Source organism: Martes martes (assembly GCF_963455335.1).
Source record: "Martes martes genome assembly, chromosome: 4".
Taxonomy (NCBI): domain Eukaryota; kingdom Metazoa; phylum Chordata; class Mammalia; order Carnivora; family Mustelidae; genus Martes; species Martes martes.
This window is the reverse complement of record NC_137891.1, coordinates 127931566-127957891: the sequence shown is the minus strand read 5'-3', so window position 1 is coordinate 127957891 and position 26326 is coordinate 127931566. Positions and strand designations below refer to the sequence as shown.

The 26326-nt window shown below is 42.5% G+C and overlaps 1 protein-coding gene across 1 annotated transcript in view; it reads left to right on the top strand.

Moving 5' to 3' along the window:
• Positions 1-11055, top strand: part of ST6GALNAC5 (ST6 N-acetylgalactosaminide alpha-2,6-sialyltransferase 5) — a gene marked incomplete at both ends in the record, with an annotated part of 159543 nt that extends 148488 nt beyond the window's left edge. The window contains one exon of the mRNA XM_080801330.1: positions 10824-11055. Within this exon, the coding sequence (XP_080657456.1) occupies positions 10824-11055 (232 nt within the window). The remainder of the gene's footprint in view (positions 1-10823) is intronic.
• Between the last annotated feature and the right edge of the window lie 15271 nt (positions 11056-26326).

Below are 26326 nucleotides of genomic sequence, written 5' to 3'. Positions count from 1 at the left end.
ATGCAAGGACGAGAGGACTTAATCATGCTCATTTACCACTTTGCCACTTTTCTCCCACTCTCTTTAACCCAGAGACCCGACACAGCGGCCGTGCCAGTTTGTCTGTGAGAGTCAGGGCACAGAGGAGAAAGTTTGGGCAGGAGAAGCCTTTGATAGTTGCCTAGACTCCCTGGTCCCCAGGAGAGACGTATTGTGAGGAAGGCTGTGTGTTCTGAGGTCAGCTCCAGTCGGCTCTGCCTGGCCACTTCCTCACTGAGTGTGACCTTGAGCTAGTTGTTCAGTCTCTCAGGAGCTCGGCTTCCTCCTCGTTAGAAGTGGACGTGGTGATCCTGGAGACTCGGCCATGAGGTCGTCAGTGGATGAAATAAGTTAGTAGATGTAAAGTGCTCGGAACAGCGCCTCGTACATGGCAAGAGTTAGCTTGGATCCCCACCCAGTCCCTCGTCACTTAACTCACTGGACTTGCTTCCTTAGTTAGCAATCCACATGCAGAAAGAAGGTAGGATAGTGTAAAAAAAAAAAAAAAAACAAAAAAAAAAAAACAGCCAAATGCCTCCTCAAGCCAACAGGCTAACAAAGGTAGTGGGAGCAGGTGCTTATGGACACACAAAGGGCTGTCAAAGTTGATAGCTATACAGCAGGTGTAATTATGTAATATTGCCATCAGGATGCTGGAGAGAAAGAGCGTGAATAAATTGAAATGTTAATGACTTCTAGTGTTCGAGGAAATATTCCATTTATTACGGAAAACAAATGAAAGGCAAGTCAACCTGTCATTCCTCTTACTCCGGGTTAGTTCATCACGACTGTCAGTAGGAGGGAAGCAGCTTTCAGGATGGTCCTAAGAAGGCCATCAAGAGACTGTCGGTGAGCCTTATGCTGTCACCGGTTCAGGCATTCTTTTCCCCAGCCCCCATCGCGAAGGTTCGATGGCTGCTCTCCCAACACGCTTTCTCCAAGAGCTCTTTGGAAGGACCCCTGTACTCTGTGTCCTGGCAGAACAAGTGGAGAAAAATGCCGGGTGTCGGGCAGCAGACACGGCGAGGCTGGAGGGAGCGCCCTGTTCAGTCGTAATTCCCGCTCAGGGAGGCCGAGAAGGGAAGAACCAGGAGCGGCACACGCTGCCTCCCCAGTTCCTGTAACCTTCGTCTCCGCGACAGGTTACCTGAACCACCCAGTTAGCAACCCCATGACCTTGAGTCTTGCTTCCTTCATGTACAGGATGGTAATAAGACAACGGCCAAAAAAGCCAGCAGGTCATGGTGAGGATTGAATGAGATCATGGATTGTAGAATGTCTGACTCAGTGTCCTGCACACAGCTCGTGCTCAGGAAAGACGATTGGTGTTATGAATAGTACTCATACGTTAATATGATATTGTAAGATATATAAAATAATTATTAATGTTTTCCTAAGTAGTTGAGAGTTGCCCCAAAAGTTACTAAGAACTTCGGCAGGTTCAAAGACTAGGACACAGCTGTTGCCTTCTAGAAACTCACTGTAAGCCTTATCCACACGAAGACGTAATGAACACAGCACAGCCACTTGGAGTCAAAGGACTCTCGCAGACAGTATCGACCACTGGAGAATGAAAAAGCAGCTTGTTCCTTCTGCTCATCTAGCCGTTCCCCCTTTTGTTTTTATTTTGGAAGAAGTTGAGAACTCTAAGGGACAAGTAGGGTTCATGTGTCCTGGGCTCTAGGACTTAAGGAGGTAAGCTCTTACCAGGACCCAGGAATGGTATGGAAGTTTCTGGGAAGTAGCATAGCTCAGGCTGTTTGAGCCCACCAGAACATAAATTCTCCAAGGGCCCTGAATTTCTTCCAAAAGAAGAAGAGAAAATAACCACTTCTGTTGCTCAGAAGCTATGTGACTTGGAGAAAGTTACTTGACTTTACTGACCTTAGTGATCTTGGGCAAGTTACGTACTATCTCACGTACTGACTATCTCTGTAGTACAGTGACTTAGCTTCCGTATCCGTAAGATGGTGATGACAGCAGTACTTACTGTGAGGGTTTCTATGGTAATCTCACAAGATACTAGATGAGGAAGGCTTGGCATATATTAAGCATGGTGTATATTAGACATGCACAAATTTATCAGGTGAAGGGATGCGCTAATATGCAAGTGTGGGTGCCCATTACCACATTTTAAGATGTCCAGCGAGCGGTATCAAATGATGCCCAGCGGGTGAGGAGAGCCTGGCTGCTAGAAAAGGAAGGACGTGTGTGGCCTCTTGTATGAACAGGATGCTACTTTTCTGCCCCACAGGGACTGGGCTGCACGTGGCCTCCAGCTCCCACAGGGCATCACATGGGGCGGCTCGAGTGAACCCGCCCATTCTGTGGCTTCCCAGTGTCTTGCTAGACTGAAGAGTTAAGCACAGGGGTCCAGACTTCAGCAAGCAAAAAGAGAGCCAACTGCTGATTTGGGGTAAATCGACTTTTTCTGACTTTAAGACGCAACTAGTATCCTCAAAAGGAGTTATTTGCTAAATTAATCACAGAGACTTATTCCCTCAACCGACTCATGTTGGGTACTGAGGACATAATCAGGGATGAATAAGACAGAGTCTCTGCCTTCAGTCCCCTTAGGGTCACTTGGACACAATTCGGTCAAAAGGTCCAGAAGGCTCACGAGGCGCCCGTGGGAGAAAATCCACACTGTCTGCCTCTCAGTCGCTTCTGACCCGCCGCTTTCCTCAAACATCCGCCTCTGACTTTCTGCGGGACTCAGAGGGGTCCTTGTATGCCTCTGACCCTACCGGTGGAACAGGGGTAAGAGAGAAGGAAGACGGGCCCACCCATCCCCGCTCCGTCAAGAGCAGACCCACTTCTATCTGTTTTACATCCGGGCTCTTCTCTGACAAGGGCCGCCTGGCAAATAAGAACTCTGACAGCCTCTGGTGTGAGCTACAGTCCTGCCGCTCTCCGGTCACACGCTTTTCAGGAGAATCTAATCATTGCCTTCCTATTGCTGGGGAAACAGAGGCACAGAGAGACCGAACACTAAGCTACTTCTGTGGTCGTCTCTGTCAGCCTAAGGTGGCAGTGACCCAAAGGGAACGTCAGTCGCCATATGCATGGCATGAGGGAGGGAACAGAAGATGAGAGGGAGTAGGGGACTAAATTATACCCCGGGGGAGCAAACAGCTGAGCAATCCCTGAGGGACCAGTTCCCAAAATAAGGGTGGGCGGGCTCACCCCTGCAAGCCGAGAGCTCCCCATTTCCATCCAGCTCTCCCAGAGCTCTGGCCTCCCTACCCCTCCACCCAAAGGCCCTGAGTTGCTTCCAGGAGTCATTCTTTGGCAAGAAAACTTCTCGTAGCCTCTAAACTACTAAGCACGTGGACTCCTCATAGTCCCACATTCATATTTAAAACCACAGATGGGAGCAGCAGACATATAAATGGACAGACGCGTTTCTCAAAACCTGGCCAAATCTAACAGAGTGAAGGTCGTCTGACGAGCACGTAACCCTTCTCTCTGTCGCTTGGTGCCGAGGTAGCTCCTGACTGCTCTCCCCAAGTCTCTTCTCTCTCCTTCCTCTCCAGACACCACTGTGCTGCTGGAGAGACTACATCTGACTCAGTTCAACCCCTCAGTAGTTCCCCAAAGCTTTTATTTTATTTTATTAAAGATTATTAAGGATTTTATCCAGAGAAATACAGCACATAGGTAGGCAGAGCAGCAGGCAGAGAGAGAGGGAGAAGCAGGCTCTCCGCTGAGCGGGGAGCCCTATGCAGGACTCGAACCCACAACTCTGGGATCATGAGCTGAGCCAATGGCAGATGCTTAGTGGACTGAGCCACCCAGGTGCCCTTCCCAAAGCTTTTAGAGCAGAATTCCCACCCCCTTGCTTAGCACACAGCCCTCCAGGACCTGGCTTCTGCATCTGCTCTAGTGTCCCCTCGTCTCCCCACACAGACTTCTTTTTGCCGTAGGGAAAACTTAGAAAGGAGCTCCCCCTGCAGACATCTGGCCTTTGGCTCTCAGCTTGGAATTTCTAGCCCCTTCTTCTTCATCTGGCCGATCACTGCTGGTTCTTTACAATAATATTAATGGTTATTTTTCTGCACATACCACATGCTGGTCCTGTGCTTAGTATGAATACATGTGCCATTTCGTGGAAGCCTTGTGATAATGCCATGAGATAAACATTACTCTCATCATTTCACATGTCAAGCTTGAAGACCTGAAACAGCCATCCGGGGTCACGGGGCAGGGAAGTGACAGAGCTAGGGTCTCCAGGACCTCCCTCCACGGTCTCACATGCAGCAGGCCCTCCTCCTGCAAGCTTTTCCTCATTCCTGTCAGACCCTGCCTGTGCCCTCACTGGGCTCTCTGCCAACCCCACCCCCGTCCCCTACCCCCCCGCCGCCCCAGTTTGTCGGGATCCTTTATTTGCCTGTAGTCTCATCAAGAGGAGGGGTCAGTGCTCGGTCCACACTTGCGTCTTCAGGACTTGTTCCTGTGTCTGGCACATAGTATCTACTCAGTATTGATTGACTCAGTGAATAAAGGAAAACCTTCATTACCTTGGCAGTGTGTAAGAAACTGATTCTATAGTTATCCCAAGACCAGAAGTGTCCAGTGAATGAAAAATATAATTAGCAAATGACCAATTCAAATCCAAAGGGTCCTAGGACATTAGTGGCAGCCACCTGTTTGATCGTTCTCAGCTGGAGTGAGCGCTGGGTCTTCACAGAGGGGCTCAGCCATCAGGCAATTAGTCTCCATCCTGCCCCTAGCCCTGGGCTCCAGGCTCATCGGTATTCTGAAAGCTGGGGAAAATTAATGCCACTTTGCACCAGAGACAGTCTCAAAATATATTCTTGTGTGGACAGTAGACCCTTAAGTCATGCCATCTCATATAGAAAGCCAAATCCGTTCTCTCCAGATGGTCTATAAATTGCAATGAAAAAAAATCTGTTATCATTGTCTTCCAAACTAAGTTATGGTGAGTATTTTTAATCTCATTTTCCACTGTAAATTATTTGTGATAATAATGGGCCAAGCGTTTAAATTCTACCTAATAATCTTATTTCTGGTCATACTTAACACATTACCAAGTTTACAACTCTCTGTCACCCGTCGTTTCTTGAGTATTAATTAGCAGAGTAATGACTCAGAGTGATCACTGTCATGGAACTAAATTAATATCTCATCCATAATGTGAAGGACATCTCAAAGGTATCGTGAATATCAGAGAGTTGATTCTACTAGAATTATTAGCTAGCGAACATTAATAAAGCTGCCAGTGTAACAGGGAAGGTTCTAGTGGGCGACAGTCCACTGTGTAGAATCAGATGCTTACAGAGACAGGTAGGGAATGGTAATGCACCCAGGAGGTTCACATTTTATGAAGTAGACTTCAAATATAGTGTTGTGTTTTTTCCCAGACAGTTCTCTTTGCCATGATTTCCTTCTTCTCTCTTTGCCCTGATTTGACCCACTCTTGGCAGTCCCGGGGTGTTTCCATCACCTTCCTCCCTGTGGGTACCATCGATCTATGAAGAGATGTTGTAACACCACCGGAGGTGCCGAAGTCGTGGAGGGTGAGTGGGAGTCCGGATGACTCACTCCGGCTCTTTGCCCCAGAAAGGGTGGACAGCGGCAGGCTCTCGCTGCTCTGTCTGCCCCAGAGTCGCCAGAATTAGTCCACTGGCTTCCAAGGGGTATAGATTTTTTCCTTCTGAAAGAGGCTGTAAGAGAGTAAAGGGGACTCAGCAGGTCCCACCGGGCTGAAGCAGATGTGTGGGAAGGCCCGCTCTAGGAGCATTTCCTTCGGGATGCTACAATATCCCTAACGGCCTGCAATTCAAGCTAATTTCAGAACACTCTAGACACTTGATAGCTGTCCATTCAGCTCTATTCTACAAGCGTTTCCCGACTACCTATTGGATGCTGGGTACCATGCCCGCATAGAAGCGTGTTTAGAGAGTCTGAGAGCTCTAGAGAGAGGCAAAGCCACTATTCCCTTCCTGGCACCTTTGTAGCCTTGTGGATAGTTCAGCCCCAACTAACGGATCAGGGTCAACCCAGATCATACCTGGAACTGGAAGGATTCTTGCAGGCTTGTTGACATTAGGACGCTTCTGCCGGTTGTACAGCTTAGCTGTCGGAGATTCACAAATGGAACATGACAAACTCCCGTCACCATTAATATTCGAAAGTATAACATTCAGGGAGCACAAGGGCTCTGCTGCTCACGCCAACGGGCTGCGGAGTGTCCACCGAGCACGGGGCACCTCTGTCCGCAGGTGCTCGGGAGAACGCAGCGAGGACAGAGTCGTTCCAAACCAGGTTCCAACAGGTGCCATTGGTACAGAAACCCACCTGGTAGAGCAGATTTTCCAAGATACAGAGCCTCGTTCTTAGGAGTTCCACTTTGGTCCACATCTGAGCCCTGAAACTTCTTCAGTTTTTCTGTGCATGAGTTTTGTCATCTCCAAAATAGGGGTCAGAACGGTACCTCTGGCATGGGGGTGTTGTGAGGATTCAGTCGTGTCAAATGCCGAGCGCTCTGTTTGGTGCTGAAAAGGTAACTAAAGTCCAGCACCCGGGATGGTCCATGAGTGAGGCTGTGTGCTTACAGCCAGGCACTGGACCCCTCCTGCCCGCTGGCTGCTCAGCCCTCAGACGGAGCAATGACACTGACCTTAGACTCCCTCCCTTTGCCTGATGGGGAAGGGATCACGGAAGTGAAGCACCAGAGCTTAGCAAGAACCTCACTAAATCAGCCGTCCTCAACCTGGCTGTGGATTTAGAATCTCATAAGGTGCTTTTCAACATTAACAGGTTTTTAAAATTTTTTGTTTTGAAAAAGTTTTACACTTACCAAAAGTTGCATAAGTAGCACAGAGAGTTCCTGTATACCCTTCACCCTGCTTCCCCTAATGTTAACATTTTGCATCATTACGGTCCAATGATCAAAACTAAGAAATGAACACCAGCGCAAAACTCTTACCTAAACAACAGACTTTATCCAGATTTCACCAGTTCTCCGGCTGAGGTCTCTGATCTCCTCCAGGACCTACTCCAGGATCCCTTCTCACTTACATATCTTGGCTCTCAGTCTCCTCCTGTCCGGGGCCATCCTTCAGCCTCTCCTTCTCTTTCACCACGTTGAAGAAATCTGGTCATTGTTGCAGGAGGTCCCTCACTTTGGATTCGCGTGATGTTGTCTCATGACCGGGTTGAGGCTGTGCATTCCTGGGGAGGGTACCACAGGAGCAGGAATCCCTTCCCAGCATCCTGCGTGTCAGCAGACACATGATGTCAGATGTCTCAATGTGGCAGTGTTAACCTTGATTGACTCGCTGAGGTGGTATTTGCTGGGTTTACTCACCTCGAAGTTATTATTTTTCCCTTTGTCATTATAAATATCTTGGGGGAGATACTTCCTGTAAATAACCTATTTCTCTTCATCATTTTTCCCCACTGATGTTTCATTCATCGACGCACCTTGCTTGCAACAGTTGCAAGGCTGTTTTAGTGGTGATTTCTCTATTCCCTCATTCTCTCTGGATTTATTAATTGGAATTCTTCTATATGGAAATGCTGTTTCTTCCTCCCTGTTTATTTATAGATTCAGCTATTTCCTGAAATCATCATGGACTCATGGGTATTTCTTTTATTTTGTGGGGTTTATAGTCCAGTACTACCATTATTTATTCTGATACTCAAACTTCACACACTTTTAAAATAGCCGTGCCTGGGACCCCCTCCAAATCAATTAAGCCCGAATCTATGGAGGTGGGACTCAGGCAGTGGTATTTCTTTAAAGCTCCCTGTGTGCACTGAATGTTCGTTCTCTCACGACTCCCCTCGCCCCACCCTGCTTCCTCCCTAAAGAAACAAAATCCCTCTGCCACACCATTTTTGCAGGATTTATTCCCGAGGTGATCCTTAGAGCGCTGATGACAGGTTGCGGCCCCTTGAGAAACTGGCTCTGAGATGATCTCCGCCCTCACACCGCCATGCTCTCCGCTTCTCCTGCCCCCCCAAACAGGAACTGGGGTGCCAGACCCTCCTTTACAACAGTAGCCTCCTGATGTGGAAATTCTGCTGATGTATATTGCTGCTGGGTCAGGAGGAAGGAGAAGAACCTACTGCAGCCTTTAGGGTCAGGTTTGAGGAAAGACCTAAGGACCTTATTCTGGGCAGGACGCAGCGGTGGATCACAGTGGGTGGCAGGCTTTCCAGCGAGCGGGAGGGCTGTTCCCACAGGCTCTTGGGCTCTGCCCTCAAGGCCCACAAAGCACTCCTCGACCATTTAGGCAGAGTTTTAAAGTGTGGAAACAATCCTACTTATTTGGACACCTTGGAAATCGTAACAATTAAATGTGTAAATTTAATTCTCCCTTTAAGGGATCAATAGGGAGCTAGATAAGCTTTCATTCCAAGAGATGGTCTTCCTGAATAAGGAAACTGATCTTCTAGCATCCGTTAGCTGGTTTCCAATTTCTCTGCATTCCTAGGTGCCAACTCAATCTCATGGTATTTTTAGAAGCTTAATTGTTTCTTTAATCAGATTGATTCCAGTAATATGTTCAAAGTGCAGATAAATCAGATTTAAAACCTGATTTATATTGGAATAAAAGCTTAACTCCAAGTGTACCATGCCACGGTGAATTCGGCACTGTTCCCCAAATTGTGCCATATGAATCTGGGGACATTTGTCTCACAAATTTGTATCTTTTCTTGTTTATTCTTTTCTCCATGGTGGTTAGTTCAAGCTTGAATTCTTCCTAGAATGCATTTTCTGTATGGAAATTACCCTCTGTTAAAACTTCAAGGGGATTCCAATTTCTGGAGTAAGTGAAGACGTGAAATCTGTATTAGCTAGACAGGGTTGGATCTGATGTGTCACTGTGGAACACAGAGATACTTCTGAGACAAGCCTGATGCAGAGGCAAAGTATTAATTCAGCATAGCATCCAACCCAGGAGGAAGAATGTTTAAATGCTGCATGACAAAAATAAATCTCTCTTCCTGGAAGAACTTTAACCTCAGAGGAGAGGCAGCTCAAAAGGTTTATTGTTGTCAGAGCCACAAACTTGACACCCCTCTTGATAAAAGACTTCGATCCCTGACCTCGGTAAAGTTGCTACTCTAGGAGCTATTTGTGTATTGATCTCGTCTGAAGAAAACAAATAGGTGTCTAGCAGGATGAACATCTCTGGGAAACAAAGGTACTGTACTTAGAGTAGAGCCCGAGTGACCCAAGTGGGGGCCCCAGGGCACCGGGCATGGAAAGGTGATTTGCCTGAGCCTTTTAAGAGAAGCACTGAAGCTCTACGTCAGAACCAGTTGGTGAGCATAGCTCAAGACAGGAAGGTTTGCCTGTTGGGATACCTTGACTAATTCCATCATAGACTTCAACATGGAAGAGGTGGTGTGGATTGGACTAGAATGGAAACCATTGTGAGACCAAGGCTCTTTGGGGGTTAGATATTTTAGTAACACAGGGCCCCCAACTGCCTCAACATGTTAATCCTTTGCACACTGACCTGAAGAAACCAGCCAGGGTTTCTCATTTGAGGTGAAATAGGGATAGAGAAACAGAAAAAATGTTGGGGCTATGGCTTAAGTGCAAGGATTTGAGGATTTGGAATTTCTGGATTTAGAGACTCTGGATGTGGGTCCATTGTCTACCTAGAGCAACAAGAAGAAAATGGTGGCATCGTGCTTACTAGGATCATCAGCTTTCCATGTTGGAGGAGAAATTGTCTTTAGAGGTTTGCTGTTTAGTTGTCAATGCCACATAAATTTCTGTCTACAACAGAAATTTAAAAATTATTTATTGAGCACCTACTAAGAACAAGACAAAGGCCTGCCCTCATGAACAGATTATAAAGAAGTAAACAGCAATTCTGGAGAGGGATTAATGCTGTAAGAAAAATAAATCTGAGAGAGAGAGAGAGAGAGAGAGAGCAAGTGAGCGTGCGCAAAGGGACAGGTGTGAAGTAGATCCTCTCTGAAGAGGAAATGTTGAAGTCAGTACCCAGCAGTAAGAAGGAGTGAACTGGTTAGAAACGTGTTACAACCAGGTGACTGTCTTCATGTACCAAGGCCTGAAGGTCAAGCTTGGCAGAGTTGATGATCAGAAAGGCCAGTATGGCTGGAGCATGTTTGGCAAGGGTGGGTTAGAAAAAAGCTCTGGAGAGAACCACCTCATGTAACACCCTGTAAGCCACGCTTTTTTTTTTTTTTTTTAAGATTTTTTATTTATTTATTTGACAGACGGAGATCACAAGTAGGCAGAGAGGCAGGCAGAGAGAGAGAGAGAGGAGAAAGCAGGCTCTCCATGGAGCAGAGAGCCCGATGTGGGGCTCGATCCCAGGACCCTGGGATCATGACCCGAGCCGAAAGCAGAGGCCTTAACCCACTGAGCCACCCAGGCGCCCCGAGCCACGCTTTTTTTATAATTAGAAGTTTCTAGAGGATTTGGTGGAGCGGGGGGATGGGAGGGAAATGTGGTGTGTTTTTGTTTTGTAAACATCTTTGTAGCTGCTTATGCTGAACTGACTACACAGGGCAAGAGTGGAAGAACTACAGTGGGGGTCTTAGCAACGTGCGCTTTCTAAGTCCCAAACCCCTGCACGTCCCATAGTATACTTTTAACCTCTTTCTTTGATAGTGATGCGCAAACATTTATTTCACAACCTCAAAACCTTTCCACTTGCTTCTTGTGTACACGTCAGGAAAACCCTCTGTTGCAATTGACCTGACTTGGAAGTACGTGTTGTGCTCATCAGCTTCATCAGTCACAGGAGGTTTTTCCCCCTTTACTCAGTCATCTTATCTTCCTTCTACAGGGATCCCAATCACCCGTCAGTACCTTACCACTATTACGAACCGTTTGGACCTGACGAATGCACCATGTACCTCTCCCACGAGCGAGGACGGAAGGGCAGTCATCACCGCTTCATCACAGAGAAACGCGTCTTTAAGAACTGGGCACGGACATTCAACATTCACTTTTTTCAGCCGGACTGGAAACCAGAATCACTTGCTCTAAAGCCTCCGGAGAATAAACCTGTGTTCTGAGCAGTGAGGGTGCCAGACCAAAATCTCAAGTACCTACTGCATCAGACGCCAGGGCGCTGAACTTCCAGAGCCAGCAGACACACGAGAGGGACGGGATCGGGAGCAGGAAACTCCTCCATGAGCAACATGTATAGACGGCTCGAAGGCAGGACCACCAAGCACTGCGGTTGGTGTGTAAGGAGAAAATTCCAGAATTACTATGTCCACACGAGCGTCATCCCTTGCAAAAGGGGTTACCTGAGGAGCTAAACACCCCAGTGATGCTGCTGTGGTCTAAAGAACATTCTGGATCTCTTTAAGTATCACCTTCAAAACCGAAGCACGAGCAACTCGATGATGTTAGTTGTGTTCCTTTGTAGAAATGCCACATCGAAAGACCTTTTTCTATCAAGTTGTATCCTAATCTGATCTATAATCTTTGTCGTCTTTTGGGCTCTGGATGTGTGATTTGTAAAAAGCAGTCTGAAAGTATGCACATGATTTCTGAAGGGCACATCTCCACTGACTTTCATAAAGCAAATGCTCAATATTTATTTATTAAAAGTTTTTTAGTGTACTCTAGGCCAGTATTTTTATAGATTATGATTATGTGGTAATCGATCCTTCTTAACTCTTTATTCCTGAATGATGGTTGGAAGACACCTAGAATGGGGCTGGTGAGTGACTGGGTTCACGACACTCGTTGTTAGCAGTTGATTGGCTTGGAAATGTCGAGTTGGCATTTTTTGAACCCCTGGGCTTCAAGAAGAGCTATGACATTTTCTAACGTAAAGAAATGCTCCAAATGACAAAACCGAAAACCAAAAACTGTGTTGTTACAACAAAAAGATACTAACAAAAGAAACTTAAAGATAGTTGTCTTTAGTAATAGTTGGTGTAGGTTACTTGGCATAAACCCTAGTTTCCTCATGTGAGAATGATGTCCCTGTACCAGATGACAGTGTAAGTTTCCTTCCAAATCTGAAATTCTGTAAGCCTCTCCTTGACCCACTTGAGGACCTTACACTTGGATTGATGGGGTTTCTTCAGTAGCAAAATCCTGACTTTAGGAGGTCTTCCCCCACCCCCAATCTATCTCCCTCTGTGGTTGAAAACATAACTTCCTCACTGGTCCCCATTGGCTACAGTCTACCCCCTGCTTTTCTAGTGTTTCTTGGACCCCAGAAAGGGGGAGGGCAAAAAACTAAGAGAAAGAGAACCTCTGTGGTGTTCCCTGGCTATAGGAGCAAGGAACAGTCCTTCTCTGAGTCTGTGAGAAGAGAAGACAAGGAGCTTCCCTATCAGACGACTCATTTATCCTGTGAACTATTCAGATTCACTCATTGCAAGTCTCACATGATAGTCACAGCCATTCCCTGATCTGGAGGAGTATGAAGGACTTATTTTATCCAGAGCCAAGAGAGTAGTATGAAGGACCTTCATTTAAGCAAGTGATATTCTTCAAAATTAGTCTTTTAAAAAATATACCAGTGGTTTTTCTCCCCATGACTTAGAAGGCATGCGCTTTTCCAATGCCAAATTCAAAGGCACCAGCACGTATTACGTGTGGAGACTGACATTGTTTCACAGAACCTGACCTGACCTGTGACTAAAGAAGGTTTTTCACATTGCCACTTCCTTTCACTTTCCTTACTTAGTACTAAGATTCCATTCCCTTGCACTGACTAGTACTACTAATCATATGAGGTACTGTGGTTGGGGTGTAAACACAGTCCGGATACTTATAGGACAGAAACAAAACAAAGTTGGGATTATTGTGGTGTAGCTTGAGCTGCTAAAAGCCAGTACAATGGAAACATATGTATTCTTCAGACTTTCTCGTAGTTTTTAAAGAGACTGTAGAATATCATTCCAGCCCAATCTCTTTTGCGGCATGGACTCCGGACACACGATCCTTTGTGAACATAAGAAAAAGAGTATGAATTTCATGTGATGGATTTATAGGCCACCTTTACCATCACTTGAAGACATTATGTTGTTCAGATGTAAGTAGCTCCTTTAACAAGTTTTATTTTTATGGCAATTTGGAAAGGCATACTTGGGACCTGCAAAAATGTAGCTGTATTACCTAATCTGTAATATCTCAAATGCCTGTGTTATCTTTAGGTTTTAGGATTTGGTTTGTTGTTTTGTTTGTTTTTGTTTTAAGACCATATGATAACTGCATCTTTTTTTGTAACTTCTTCCTTCTTCCCAAATACTCAGAAGAGTGTAAAGCAACCAAATTCTGAAAAACCCTGGCTTCACTGGGAAATAGCTTACATCTAACTGTAGCTAAGATATGGGAGTACGGGAATTCATATTTTTTCAAATATGGTATAAATAGGTGTAAGACTGATCACTTGGGCAGTGGTTTTTATTATAGCATTTCAAGAATATGCCTGGAATTCTGATATATTGTGCCGACTGAGCTGGCTATGGGCAATTGAATTCTTATCTTGCCACTATCATTTCCTGACTCTCGGTCTCAACACCATTCAAAACCACTAAACATCAGCTCTGATATAAAAGATGATGACAGAACCATGTTTACAGACCTCAGTGATTTCAATATCCAATTGTGTTGGGAGCCTTAGTCATACTCGTTATGTTATACACCTTTGTCTTCTTTCCCAGCTGTGTCATCAGCTACCTCCTCGCTTTTAAGACCCCAGTAATACAAAGCCACAGCTGGCCGATCCATGGCGTCTGTTATTTCAATGCAAGAACATTTGGCAGAGGCCATTACAATAGATAGCCATTATGGGCAAAGATACAGGAATTCACAAACAAAATCAATCACTTCAAATGGCCCATAAAAAGAGGAATCTTACATTTAATATTCTACAGTAAATATTCACCCAAGAAAGCGTACATTAAAAGAACATTAGGAGGTAAATATTCAGTGTGCTGCATGGGGACTTTGCTGCGTGATTTCCATTATGGTTAATGGGTGTTTGGTAACTAAGTCCCTGTGCTTCACTAACCCTGGGATGTGCTCCTAAGGGCTAGATATAAAACCAGAGTGATTCAGGAACTTCCAAGGTCCTAAGATTTCAGAGTGAGAGCTCGTCTTGAAAAAAAATAAAGGAAAGCAAAACACAAAATACACCTGAAAGAGAAATTTGCGGGTGTTCTCTCGGAATCCTGACATCATTGCTGGTATGTGCCTCAGAGGCCAAACAACACCTTTCTGGACCGACTCCCTTTGTCTCCTGAAGTATTCTCCATTACTGATCTATTTTAATCACATTAAAATTGAGGGATATCATCTCATTTTGAAGTAAAAACTCACCTCAAAAGTTAGAATTATTGACTGGGAAGCTAAATGAATGTTAAGTAAAAGTGGAAGGAACAAACAAGAATTTTGTCAGGATCCATGCAGTATTATGTGAACATATCTGTACCTGTTTAATGCCCACCCAAATAGTTGTCCTTATGTAGGGGTGACCACATTTCAGAAATACACCCTGATTTCCACTGGGGTGATGACTCAGACTGTTAGTTCAGACTTGCTCTGAGATTGCTCTTCTCTCTGTAGTGTTAGGAGGTGAGGGTAACACCCCTACATATTTCGTCCCTGAGCCAATCCTTCCTTCCATCCTCCCTGCTTCTCTCTGGAACCTCAGTCCCATCCTTCCACCATCATTCTCTCCTGATTGTCGTTTGTCTACACTGGGCTCTTTAACCAGCGGTCTTTGGAGGCTGTTAAGGTCTTCCTTGTAGGTTCTTCAACTAGAGACCTACCTGGGGAACAGGTTTGGGGTGGGCCCTGCAAGGCAATGAGCACAGTGGGTGGAGGAAGACGTCTGGCTCCAGGACTAGGTCGTTCAGAAGCACCATCCTGGTTCCCTTCAAGCTGGTGGGGGTGGGGAGGAGCTTCAGGACAGATCTTCAGTGCTAAAACAGAGGACAAGCCCCGGGCAAACTGGGACAGTGGGTCACCCTATCGAAAGGCCACCTCAGAGAGAACTATAATACTATAATAATAAGGCACTGGGCGGGCGATGTGAATCCACTGCCTAGGTTCTAGCACATGCCAGAAGATGCTTCGGAGTGGAGAGAGGTGAGAGAGTGTCTATAGGTTTGAAAACAAATACGAGCAAGCCCTCTACTCCAGCTCACGCATCCCCACCTACTCAGGGTATTGAGCCGCCATAGAAAAGCAAAAAAAGTCTGCGATCCTGTTTGTTTTTACTCAGTGCCCCAATATTCTATGCTACCTTGTATTATTGTTCCTGTCTCTTTCTGTGTGGGTCCTATTAGTGTAATTAGACTGTAAGCTCTTTGAGAGCAGGGACTGTTTCTCCTTTGTCTTTGTAGCCCCATGCCTAGTACAGTGCCTTGCACACAATAGGCGCTCAATAAATGTCTGTTGTTGATGATGACCTCTTAATGGTGGCCCATTGGATTGGTAACTGGTATATATTCTTCCATTTGAGAAGTGCGGGAGACAGAAAAGGTGATGAAGTAGTTAAATTTTAAGTGGGTTTTTACAGGGTCAGTCCTCAAACCTAGAACATTTTTAATCAACAGAACTGACCTAGATTTGGATAGGATAATGTAGCTGAATTCATTAGGTTTGTTAATGTTGGCTGTACTGAACACACAAAGTGAAGTTCGGCAAGCTTTGTGTTCTCGCTGTTAGCAAGCTGCTCTTAGCACAAATTAAATTTAATATTGACAAATGCTATAACATATGTAGAAGCAGGCCAGGCTCTGACTTCTCTGGTTCAATTACAAAAGGGAGGCTAAAATGAGATGAGTTCTAGCCTGCCTTAAACTTGACAGCTTCCCAAATCTGCTGCAAATTCCAACTGGTGATTTCTGAGGGTCCATAACAATGAAGGATACATTTATCTTAAAATCAAAATGAAACAAACAAAAAAAATCCACCCCCTTTTGTTTCCATGAAGCAGATCCCCAGTGCTTTTATCCCTACCAGAACGTAAGGGGAAAGGAGAACTCTTGGGAGAGGTTGCCCTCAGGTGGAGCCTCCCAGTCACCATCTAGGGTCCCCACCTAGCCCGCATCTGGTGTCCGATTACCTCCCGGTTACAAGAGAGGACAAGATGGAATCAAGTCAGTAAAGGTGAGTCAGCGGCTGGTGTGGGCCTCCACAAGGAACCATAATCACTACCTTCTTGAACGTGTGGGCACCCTGGAACCCTTTTCTTTCATTGCATGTTCTTCCACATATCTGTTTGTAGGATCTCAGTTTCATTTTGAAAAGCATGAAAAAAAGGACTAGGACACTACACGAAACTGAGAGAATGCTTCCTTCTGAATGGACAGGATTATAGATCTTCCCACGTTTTCAAAATTTTTATTGTAATCACAAAATGTTATTTCGTAAAATATTAAGAAGGAGTTTATAGTAAGATTTCAAACAGAAGGGATGCCTGGGTGGCTCTATTGGTTAAGCAACTGCCTTCAGCTCAGGTCATGATCCTGGAGTCCCTGGATCGAGTCCCACATTAGGTTCCCAGCTCCACGGGGAGTCTGCTTCTCCCTCTGACCTTCTCCTTGCTCATGCTCTCTCTCACTGTCTCTCTCTCAAATAAATAAATAAAATATTTTTTAAAAAACGTAGGTTTTGTTTTCCATGAGAGTGAGTCAAAATCTTTAAAATCATATTTTATCACTAAAGATCTACTGGGTGGTCTGCATGATGTCATGCGCTTTCTAAATATTATTTCACAATAATCTTATTATCCCATTGTGCAGAAAAGTAAACAGAGCAAGAGAAGTGCACCTGGCCCCCAGGGCGATGAAGATGAGAGTTGACACATGGCTTGCCATGTCCCAGGCAACCTCTAAAATGTTTACATGCATAACTGCAATTAATTCTCACAATAACCCTAATAAATGGGTTCTTTAAGCATTCCCCTTCTACAGATGTGAAAACCAAGGTACAGGGCACATGAGTAACTTTCCCAAGGTAATGGAGCTAGTCAGTGGGAAAGTTAGATTAGAAGCCACCAGGTCTGTTGCTGGAGTCTCCGCCTTCAGTCACCATTGTACTTTCTGGCAGAAATTTATATGTAGCAATTTCTGTTATATGTAGCAATTTCTATTAGAATATTCAAATACTCTATTACATCATATTCACAATGTATGTAATATTTGATACATATTAAATAAGTGACAAATATGTAAATTATGAAGTGAACATAAGAAGAATATTACCATTATCTGTGAAGCCCACTGAGTGTTCCTTCTATTATCTTGGATTTTCAATGTAACATTCTCTTACTTTCTAAATATTAGTTTATTACATGCAGATATATCAATAAGCAATATATTATTTAGTTTTACATAGTAATAAACATAAAACTTACAACATTGTAAAGTCTTCCAAAAACTGGTTTTTCTTCCCAAGATGTATCCATTTTCTCTGCATATAACTCCAGTTTATTTTCATGATTGTGTAATGCCAGCATGTGACTATACCATAACTTATTTTTATCCATTCTTTCAGTGAACATTAGGGTTATCAGTTAGTTGCTAATATGTACAATGTTTTTATGATCATTCCTGGGAAATTCTTTTGGTACATGTGTGCGAGAGGTTCTATGCAGGAAATATACCTAGGGATAAAATTGCCAAACTATAGAGTACAATTGTACCCACGTGCACGATACCGCCAGGTTGTTTTCCAAAGTGGTTGGACACTTTATACTCCTAATTGTCCACATCTAGTTTATACTCCACTTTATACTCCTAATTGTCCAATTCCTAGTTGTCCGCATCTTTGCTAACTCTTGACTTGGTATTTTCAGACTATAAAATGTCCTTCTGGTACATGTGAATTGTACCTCATTGTGATCTTGACTTGTATGTCCCTATTTTCTTATCAGGTTTAGCGTGTTTTCTCTTCAGTTAGTATTATCTTGTCTGTAAAATGTCTATCCATTTTTGTCTACTTTCCTGCTGGGTTAGCTCACTTTTCCTTTTTCTCTTAAGGAGTTCTCAATATATTCTATATGGTATTTATTAATGTCTGTATGTTTGCAAATATCTTCTTCCAATTTGTGGCATGTCTTTCCTTTTTCTCTATGGTGATATCAATGAACAGAAGCTTTTAATTTCAGTGTAGTCATGTTTTCTAGCTTCTCATATGATTAGAGCTTCTTACACTCGCTTTAATAAATCTTCCACTGCTCCTGATCAATAATTACTCTTGTTACTCTTATGTAACTCTTAAAAATTATATGTTACTCTTGGGCACCTGGGTGGCTCAGTGGGTTGAAGCCTCTGCCTTCGGCTCGGGTCATGATCCCAGGGTCCTGGGATCGAGCCCCACATCGGGCTCTCTGCTCAGCAGGGAGCCTGCTTCCTCCTCTCTCTCTGCCTGCCTCTCTGCCTACTTGCGATCTCTATCTGTCAAATAAATAAATAAAATCTTTTTAAAAAAAATTATATGTTACTCTTAAAAATTTCAAAGTTTTTGTCTCTCATGTGGCTGTAAAGGATTTATATTTTTGCATAAAGTGAGGTAGAAAGCATGTCTGTTTTGTATAAAAACCAACTGTCTTAGCACCGTTTACTGAGATTCATTCTTCTCCAGTGATCAGCAATCAGATTTCCGGGTATGTGAGGATTTATTTCTGTTCTCTATATTGTTTCATTTTAACCAAATTGTCTATCTTTGTACTAATATCACACAGTCTTAATTATTATAGCTTTATAATAAGTTTGGGTATCTTCTAGGGCAATTTTCCCCTCACCTTATTGGGTGTTGAAGAATGTCTTGCTGATTCTTTTTTTTTAAATGACTAATTTTTGTCAAGGTTTTTTTTCTAATAATGTACACAGACTTTATGTATATAGACTGATGATGTTTTATATAACTGTACACCCATGTCACCACTATTAGGATGACAACAGGGCACATTTCCAGCACCCCAGAAGGCTCATTCATACTCCCTTGTGGCCAATCTCCCTGTCAAGGGTGAGCACTTTCTTACTTCCACCAATGTAGATTTTATTTTGCCTATTTTTAAATTCCATATAAATAGAAGTATTTGTTATGTACTTTTTTGGTCTGGCTTCTTTTAGTCAAAATTATGTTTGTAAAATTCACCTCTGTTGATGTATATAGCAGTGGTTATTTTTCGTGACTATATAGTATCATTTTGCATCAGAATTGGCAATTTAATATGGGTGGTCTTTGGGTTGATTCCAGTTTAGGGCTACCATGAATACAGTTGTCGTGATCATTCTTGTATATGCATTTTGATGGACAGAGATGGACAATTCCACAAGGAGTGGAATTGCTGAGTCAAAGGTACACCTGTGCTAGGCCTTACTAGATACTGCCAGTTTTCCAAATTAGTTGCATCATTTTACACTCCCATCAGCAGTAACTGAGTGCCCCATTTACTCCACACATTTACCAATGCTTGGTATTAGCAGTCCTTATAAATGTGTCCCTTTTGCTGGCTATGTAGTGGTAAATCACCATGGTTTTAGACTTGCCTTTCCCTGATGAATGATGAAGTTGAGCTTCTTTTCATATGCTTGTTGACTATTTGCACATCCCCTTTTGTGACCTGCCTAGTCTGAGCTTTTGACCATCCTTTTAGTTGGGTTGTCATGCTTTTTCTTCTTTACAGGACTTCTTTTTTTTTTTTTTTAAGATTTTATTTTATTTATTTGACAGACAGAGATCACAAGTAGGCAGAGAGGCAGGCAGACAGAGTGGGGGGGGGGAAGCAGGCTCCCTGCTGAGCAGAGAGCTCGATGCGAGGCTTGATCCCAGGACCCTGAGATCATGACCTGAGCCGAAGGCAGAGGCTTTAACCCACTGAGCCACCCAGACGCCCCTTTACAGGAATTCTTTATATAATCTAGCTTCAACTCCTTTGTTATATATATTGCAGTGTATGGCTTGTCTTTTCTCTGTCTTAATGGTATATTTGAATGAATGAAAGTTCTTAATTTTAATAATTTTAATTATAATTTATCTGATCATGTATAATATAATTTGTGTCCTATTAAGAATTCTTACCTAGCCTGTGGCCATCTCTTATCTTTTTTTCTAAGAAAAGCTTTGTATTTTTTTCCTTTTGTATTTGTATTTGATCCATCCCAAATTAATTTTGGAACATGTTGTGATGTAGGGGTCAAGGTTTGTCCCTGCTTTAAGGGGATCCAGTGATACAGCACGATTTATTGTAAATACCACCCTTTCTACATTGAATTCAAGTGTTCTTTTCTCGATAAATAAGCTACTGTATGTATGTGGGATTGTCTCTTAACTTTGAATTCTGTATCATTTTTATCTCTTGCACCATTACTAAATTACCTTAATTATTATAATTTCATAAATCTCAATATCTAGAAGTAGAAAGTATCTAGTTTATTCACCTGCAATATTGCTTTAACTATTTTTGGCATTTTTGTATTTCCACATGCACATAGAATTTTAGAATCAGAGTGTCACTTTCCATATTTAATAAAACCTGTTAGGATTTCTATTGTGATTGCACTGATTCTATGGATCAGTTTGAGAAGAACTGACATTTTAACAATATCAAGTATTTCAATTCATGAATACAATTCAAAGTATTCCATATAGAGATCTCCCACATCTTTTCTTATATCTATTCCTGGGAGTTTGATAGGTTTGGTGCTATTGTAAATAGTTGGTTTTTTTTTTTTAATTTAATTTTCTACCTGTTTTTGTTAGTATATACAAAAATACAATTGATTTTGCATATTGATCTTATATTCAGCATTAGAGCTAAATGAACTCAACAATTGTCAAGTTTAATGAAGACCATGTAGTACCATTAAAGTGATGTATTTTTTTTTAAGTGCATAGTATCAGGAGGTACAAGATGTCAATATATCTCATTAACAGTGATGCTAAATTTGATCATTAAGGTAGTGTCATGGTTAATTTCATGTGTCGCTGTGGCTAGGCTGTGGTGCCTAGTTGTTTGGAAAAGCACCAGTCTAGCTATTGCTATGAAGAAAATATTTTAGATTGGATAACACTCGCAATCAAAGCAGACTTTGAGTAAAGCAGAATACCCTCCGTAGTGGGATAATCTGGGGGTGTGGGATACTCATCCAATCACTTGAAGGCCATAAGAGCAAAAACTGACATTTCCTGAAAAAAGAAGCAAGATTCTCCCCCAAGACTGCAATGTAGAAACCCTGCCTGAGTTTCCCACTGCTAACCTGTCCTGCAGATTTGATTCAGGGCTATAACATCAACTCCTGTCTGAATTGCTAGCCTGCCAGCTTGCCCAAGATTTCAGACTTGCTAGGCTCCACAGTCACATGAGCCAAGTCTTTAAAATTAACCGCTCTATAGGTAGATATAGAAATATAGAGATAGATGTATCCTATTGGCTTTGTTTCTCTGGAAAACCCTCACTCACGCAAGTGATATCTCAGGTTTCTCCACTATAAAGCTACTATTTCCCCCTTTATAATTATTGGAATTTTGCACGAAGATGTTTTCAAATATGGAAATTTCCTGTTTCTCAACACAGGCACTAATTTTAGTATCCATAGATGATTCCCGCTGCAATAGTTGTTACTGTGGTACTTGACAAATGCTGGAGGTTTTTCTATTTTCATAATTTATTCTATATTTATTTTGCCTGAGATTAGAAATTGTACTGTTAAGAAAAAGCCATCCATTCTTCCCATTTGTTCATATTTTTTAAATTGAGAAAACAATCCATTTACAATTGTGTCAGAAAGAATAAAGTACCTAGAATAAATTTAACGAAAGAAGTAAAAGACCTGTACTCTGAAAACTATAAAACATTAATGAAAGAAGTTAAAGACAACACAAATAAATGGAAAGACTTACTATGATTATGGAGTAGAAAAATTAATATTGTTAAAATGTCCATACTGGGGCACCTGGGCAGCTCAGTGGGTTAAAGCCTCTGTCTTTGGGTCAGGTCATGATCCCAGGGCCCTGGGATCGAGCCCCGCATCGGTCTCTCTGCTCCGCAGGGAGCCTGCTTCCCCCCTCTCTCTCTCTGCCTGCCTCTCTGCCTACTTGTGATCTCTGTCTGTCAAATAAATAAATAAAAATCTTTAAACAAAAAAAAAAATGTCCATACTACCCAAAGCAGTCCACATATTCAATGCAATCCCTACCAAACACCAAGGCATTTTTCACAGAACTAGAACAAATAATCATAAAACTTGTATGGAACCACCAGAGACTCTGATTAGCCAAAGCAATCTTGAGAAAGAGGCACAAGGCTGGGAGGATCACATTCCCAGATTTCAAACTATACTATAAAACTATAGCAATCAAGACAGGATGGCACAGCACAAAAACAGACACAGAGAACAACCGAACAGAATAGAGCCTGAAAGAAACCACACTTATAAAATTAATCTACGACAAAGGAGGGAAGAATATCCAATGGAAAAAAGACAGTCCCTTTAATAAATGGTGCTGTTAAAACAGGACAACTACATGCAAAAGAATGAAGTGGATCACTTTCTTACACTCTATACAAAAAAAAGACTTAAAATGGACTAAAGATTTAAATGCCAGAACTAAAACCATAAAACTTCTTGAAAAAAACATAGGCAGTGAGCTCTTTCATACTGGTTTCAGCGATAACAACAAAAGCAAGAAAAAACAAATGGGAATACAGCAAATTTAAAAAGTTCTGCAGAGCAAAGGAAATCATCAATAAAATGGAAAGGGAACTTACTGAATGGGAGAACGTGTTTGCAAATGATCTATCCGATGAAGGGTCAACACCAAAATATACAAAGATCTCTCGAAACTCAGCACCAGAAGAACATACAATCGTTAAAAAAACAGAAGACCTGAATAGACATTTTTCCAAAGAAGACATACAGATGGACAACAGACAGGAGAAAAGGTGCTTAACAACACTAATCATCAGGGAAATGCAAATCAAAACCACAGGGGCGCCTGGGTGGCTCAGTCGGTGAAGCTGCTGCCTTCGGCTCAGGTTTTGGGATCGAGTCCCACTTTGGGCTCCTTGCTCAGCAGGGAGCCTGCTTCTCTCTCTGCCTCTGCCTGCCACAATGCCTGCTTATGCTCTGTCTCTCTCTCTCTCTCTCTCTCTGATAAATGACAAATAAATAAATAAAATCTTTAAAAAAAAAACCCACAAGGAGACATCACCTCACACCTGTCAGAATGGCCATTATTAAAAAGACAAGAAATGACAAGTGTTGATGACGATGTAGAGGAAAGGGGAACCGTCATGCACTGTTGGTGGGGATGTAAATAGGTGCGGCCATTATGGAAAGCAATAAGGAGATTCCTTTAAAAATTAAAAATAGAACTATCATATGATCTAGCAATTCCACTTCTATTTGTCAAAGAAAACAAAAACAAGAACTGAGAAATACATATGCATTGCAGCATTATTTACAAATGCCAAGATATGGAAAGAAGTTTAGCATCCTTGGGTAAAGAAGATGTGGCATATATCTACAAAGGAATATAACTCAGCCATAAAAAGAATGAAATCTTGCCATTTGTGACAACATGGATAGATCTAGAGGTTATCATGATAAGTGAAATATGTCAGAGAAAACAGATGCCATATGATGTCACTTCTATGTGGAATCTAAAAAGTGAAACAAGTGAACAAGCAAAACAGAGACTCAGACACAGAGAACAAACTGATAGTTACCAGAGGGGAGAGATGCGGAGGGATGGATGAAATAGGTGAAGGGGAGTGAGAGCTGCAATCTTCCAGTTATACATACGACCTGAGGATATACAACATGGGGACTATAGTCAATAATACTGTAAAAACTTTTTTTTGTATGGTGATAGATGGTAACTAGACTTGCCATGGTGATCATTTTATAATGTATATAAATATTGAATCACAATGTTGTACCCCTGAAACTAATACAACATCATATGTCGATTATACTTCAGTGTTAAAAAGTTTAAGGTGGACACATCTCCACCTTCAAAGCAAAATAAAATAAAACAAAATAAAATAGTGAAGTAAAAGAAAATGAATAAAATTTAAAAAAAATTTTTTTAAGTTCCAAATACAGAAGGCTTTACTAATTTTTGTGTGGTGATATCTAACTTCATTGTTATAGTTAGAGAATGTGGTCATTATGCTAATTCTTTGAAAGATTCAATATGTGTTTTATATACTACATTTGCCAAGTTGTGTAAGTGTTTCCTGAGCACTTGAGAAGAATGTGTATTTTTAAAATTTTGGTGGTCTAGATTTCTATATTTGTCCATTAAATCAAGCTTGGCAATTGGGTTGCTCAAATTTTTTCTATTGTTACTAATTTTAGTCTGCTCAAATAATAATAGAGAAGTGTTTCTGAAGCCCTTCAGTATGACATTGAGTTTTCTTCCAGCAATCTACAAACACTTTGTATTAGCTATAGTGAGATGCAGGGAAGTTTGTAATTATTTTATCTTCCTGGTTAAATTACTTGTTATTGTTTGCTATTAATCAGTGTTATCCCTACCATAGCCTTTTCCCTAAAGTCTGTATTTTTCTGCCATTAAAATAGCTACCTCAGTGTCCATTTGGTTTATTATTGTTGCCGACCTTGAATTCCAAGATGAAGACATGGACTTGGTGATGTTAGCCGTGTATCACTAACCTTGTTAAGCATGGAAGTCATAGGAATTAAGCAATGTTTCATGGGTTTCTAGGAATGCTAAAAACTTTTCTTCTGCTAAGAATTATTTTTTAAAGAAAAACATCAAAATAACTAAGTATCAGTTTCAATTTCTAAAAGATTATTCCTTGTTCTCCATTTAATTGTAAGTGGTTCTTATGGTGAGAGGAAAAAAAATCTCATTTGGCTTATTTTAGTAATAATAAACCTGTATCCTTAAAACCAGATGTCTTTCACCATAGATTAACCATCACTATTGCCAAATGTGTGTGTGCATGTGTGTGTGTGTGTGTGTGTGTGTGTACTGTTCATTCTGTCTATAATGAGCTGCTTCTTTTTAATTTTAATTTTAATTTATTTATTTTTAAAGATTTTATTTATTTGACAGAGAGAGAGGTCACAAGTAGGCAGAGAGTGAGAGGGAAGCAGGCTCCCTGCTGAGCAGAGAGCCTGATGTGGGGCTCGATCCCAGGACCCTGGGATCATGACCTGAGCTGAAGGCAGAGGCTTAACCCACTGAGCCACCCAGGCACCCTTATAATGAACTTCTTCTTTAAGCAGGTATCAAAACTGTCAGTCTGTTTCTGGCAAATAAAATGAAGAAATGAGGGCAGAAAAGTGAGCCTTCCTTGTCTAATCTGATTCAGATGCAAAGGGATGTCATTGGACGCCTGGGTGGCTCGGTGGGTTAAGCCTCTGCCTTCGGCTCAGGTTCTGATCTCAGCGTCCTAGGATCGAGCCCCGCATCAGGCTCTCTGCTGGGTGGGGAGCCTGCTTCCATCTCTCTCTGCCTGCCTCTCTGCCTACTTGGGATCTCTCTGTCAAATAAATAAATAAAATCTTAAAAAAAAAAAAAGGGGGGGACGTCATTGCTCACAGAGTTCAGGGTGGTCACTGTGTGCTCCAATGAAGCAAAAGCCTATAAGCCAGCCAGTGTCAGAAGCCTGGGCTCCCCTCCCTTCCCAACTGGGTGCCTCTCAACCATTTTGCTAGACCTCTATTTTCTGTAAAACTGGGGTCCCTCCAGTTGTTACCATTGTACAGTGTTGTGGTAAGAATTAAGTAAGAATATATGGAGGGCTCACGTCCGTGATGACTCAGTCCCAGCATGGGCGGAGGGGTCCTCCAGAAGTGCCTAAAAGAAATGGCTACATAGATCTGTAGACACCTGTGCGGTCATAATCATGTTAAACATCTGCCTACCACAGGGTGCCTGGGTGGCTCAGTCCGTTAGGCATCTACCTTCGGCTCTGGTCGTGATCCCAGGGTCCTGGGATTGAGGCCCGTGTCGGGCTCCCTGCTAGACGGGGAGCCTGCTTCTCCCTCTTCCTCCGACTGCTGCTTCCTTGCTTGTGTTCTCTCTCTCTGTCAAATACATAAATAAAAACTTAAACAAAACAAACAAACAAACAAAAAACACAAAAATCTGCCTTCCTGAAAAGTGCTTCCCACTCAATGCCCTTCCTTTCTCCTGTCCACCTTCTTGGGCCACTAGCCTTAAGTCTCATGTTCTGAGTCGTCTCTGGTTGCCTCTGATGAAGCATTTCCTGATCTCACTATGTGGAGCTGACCCTTCCTCCCATTCTATTCTGATAGATGCCTCTCCCAGTGTTCATTAAATGTCTCACTTCCCACACTAGAACTCGCCCCGAAACCAAAG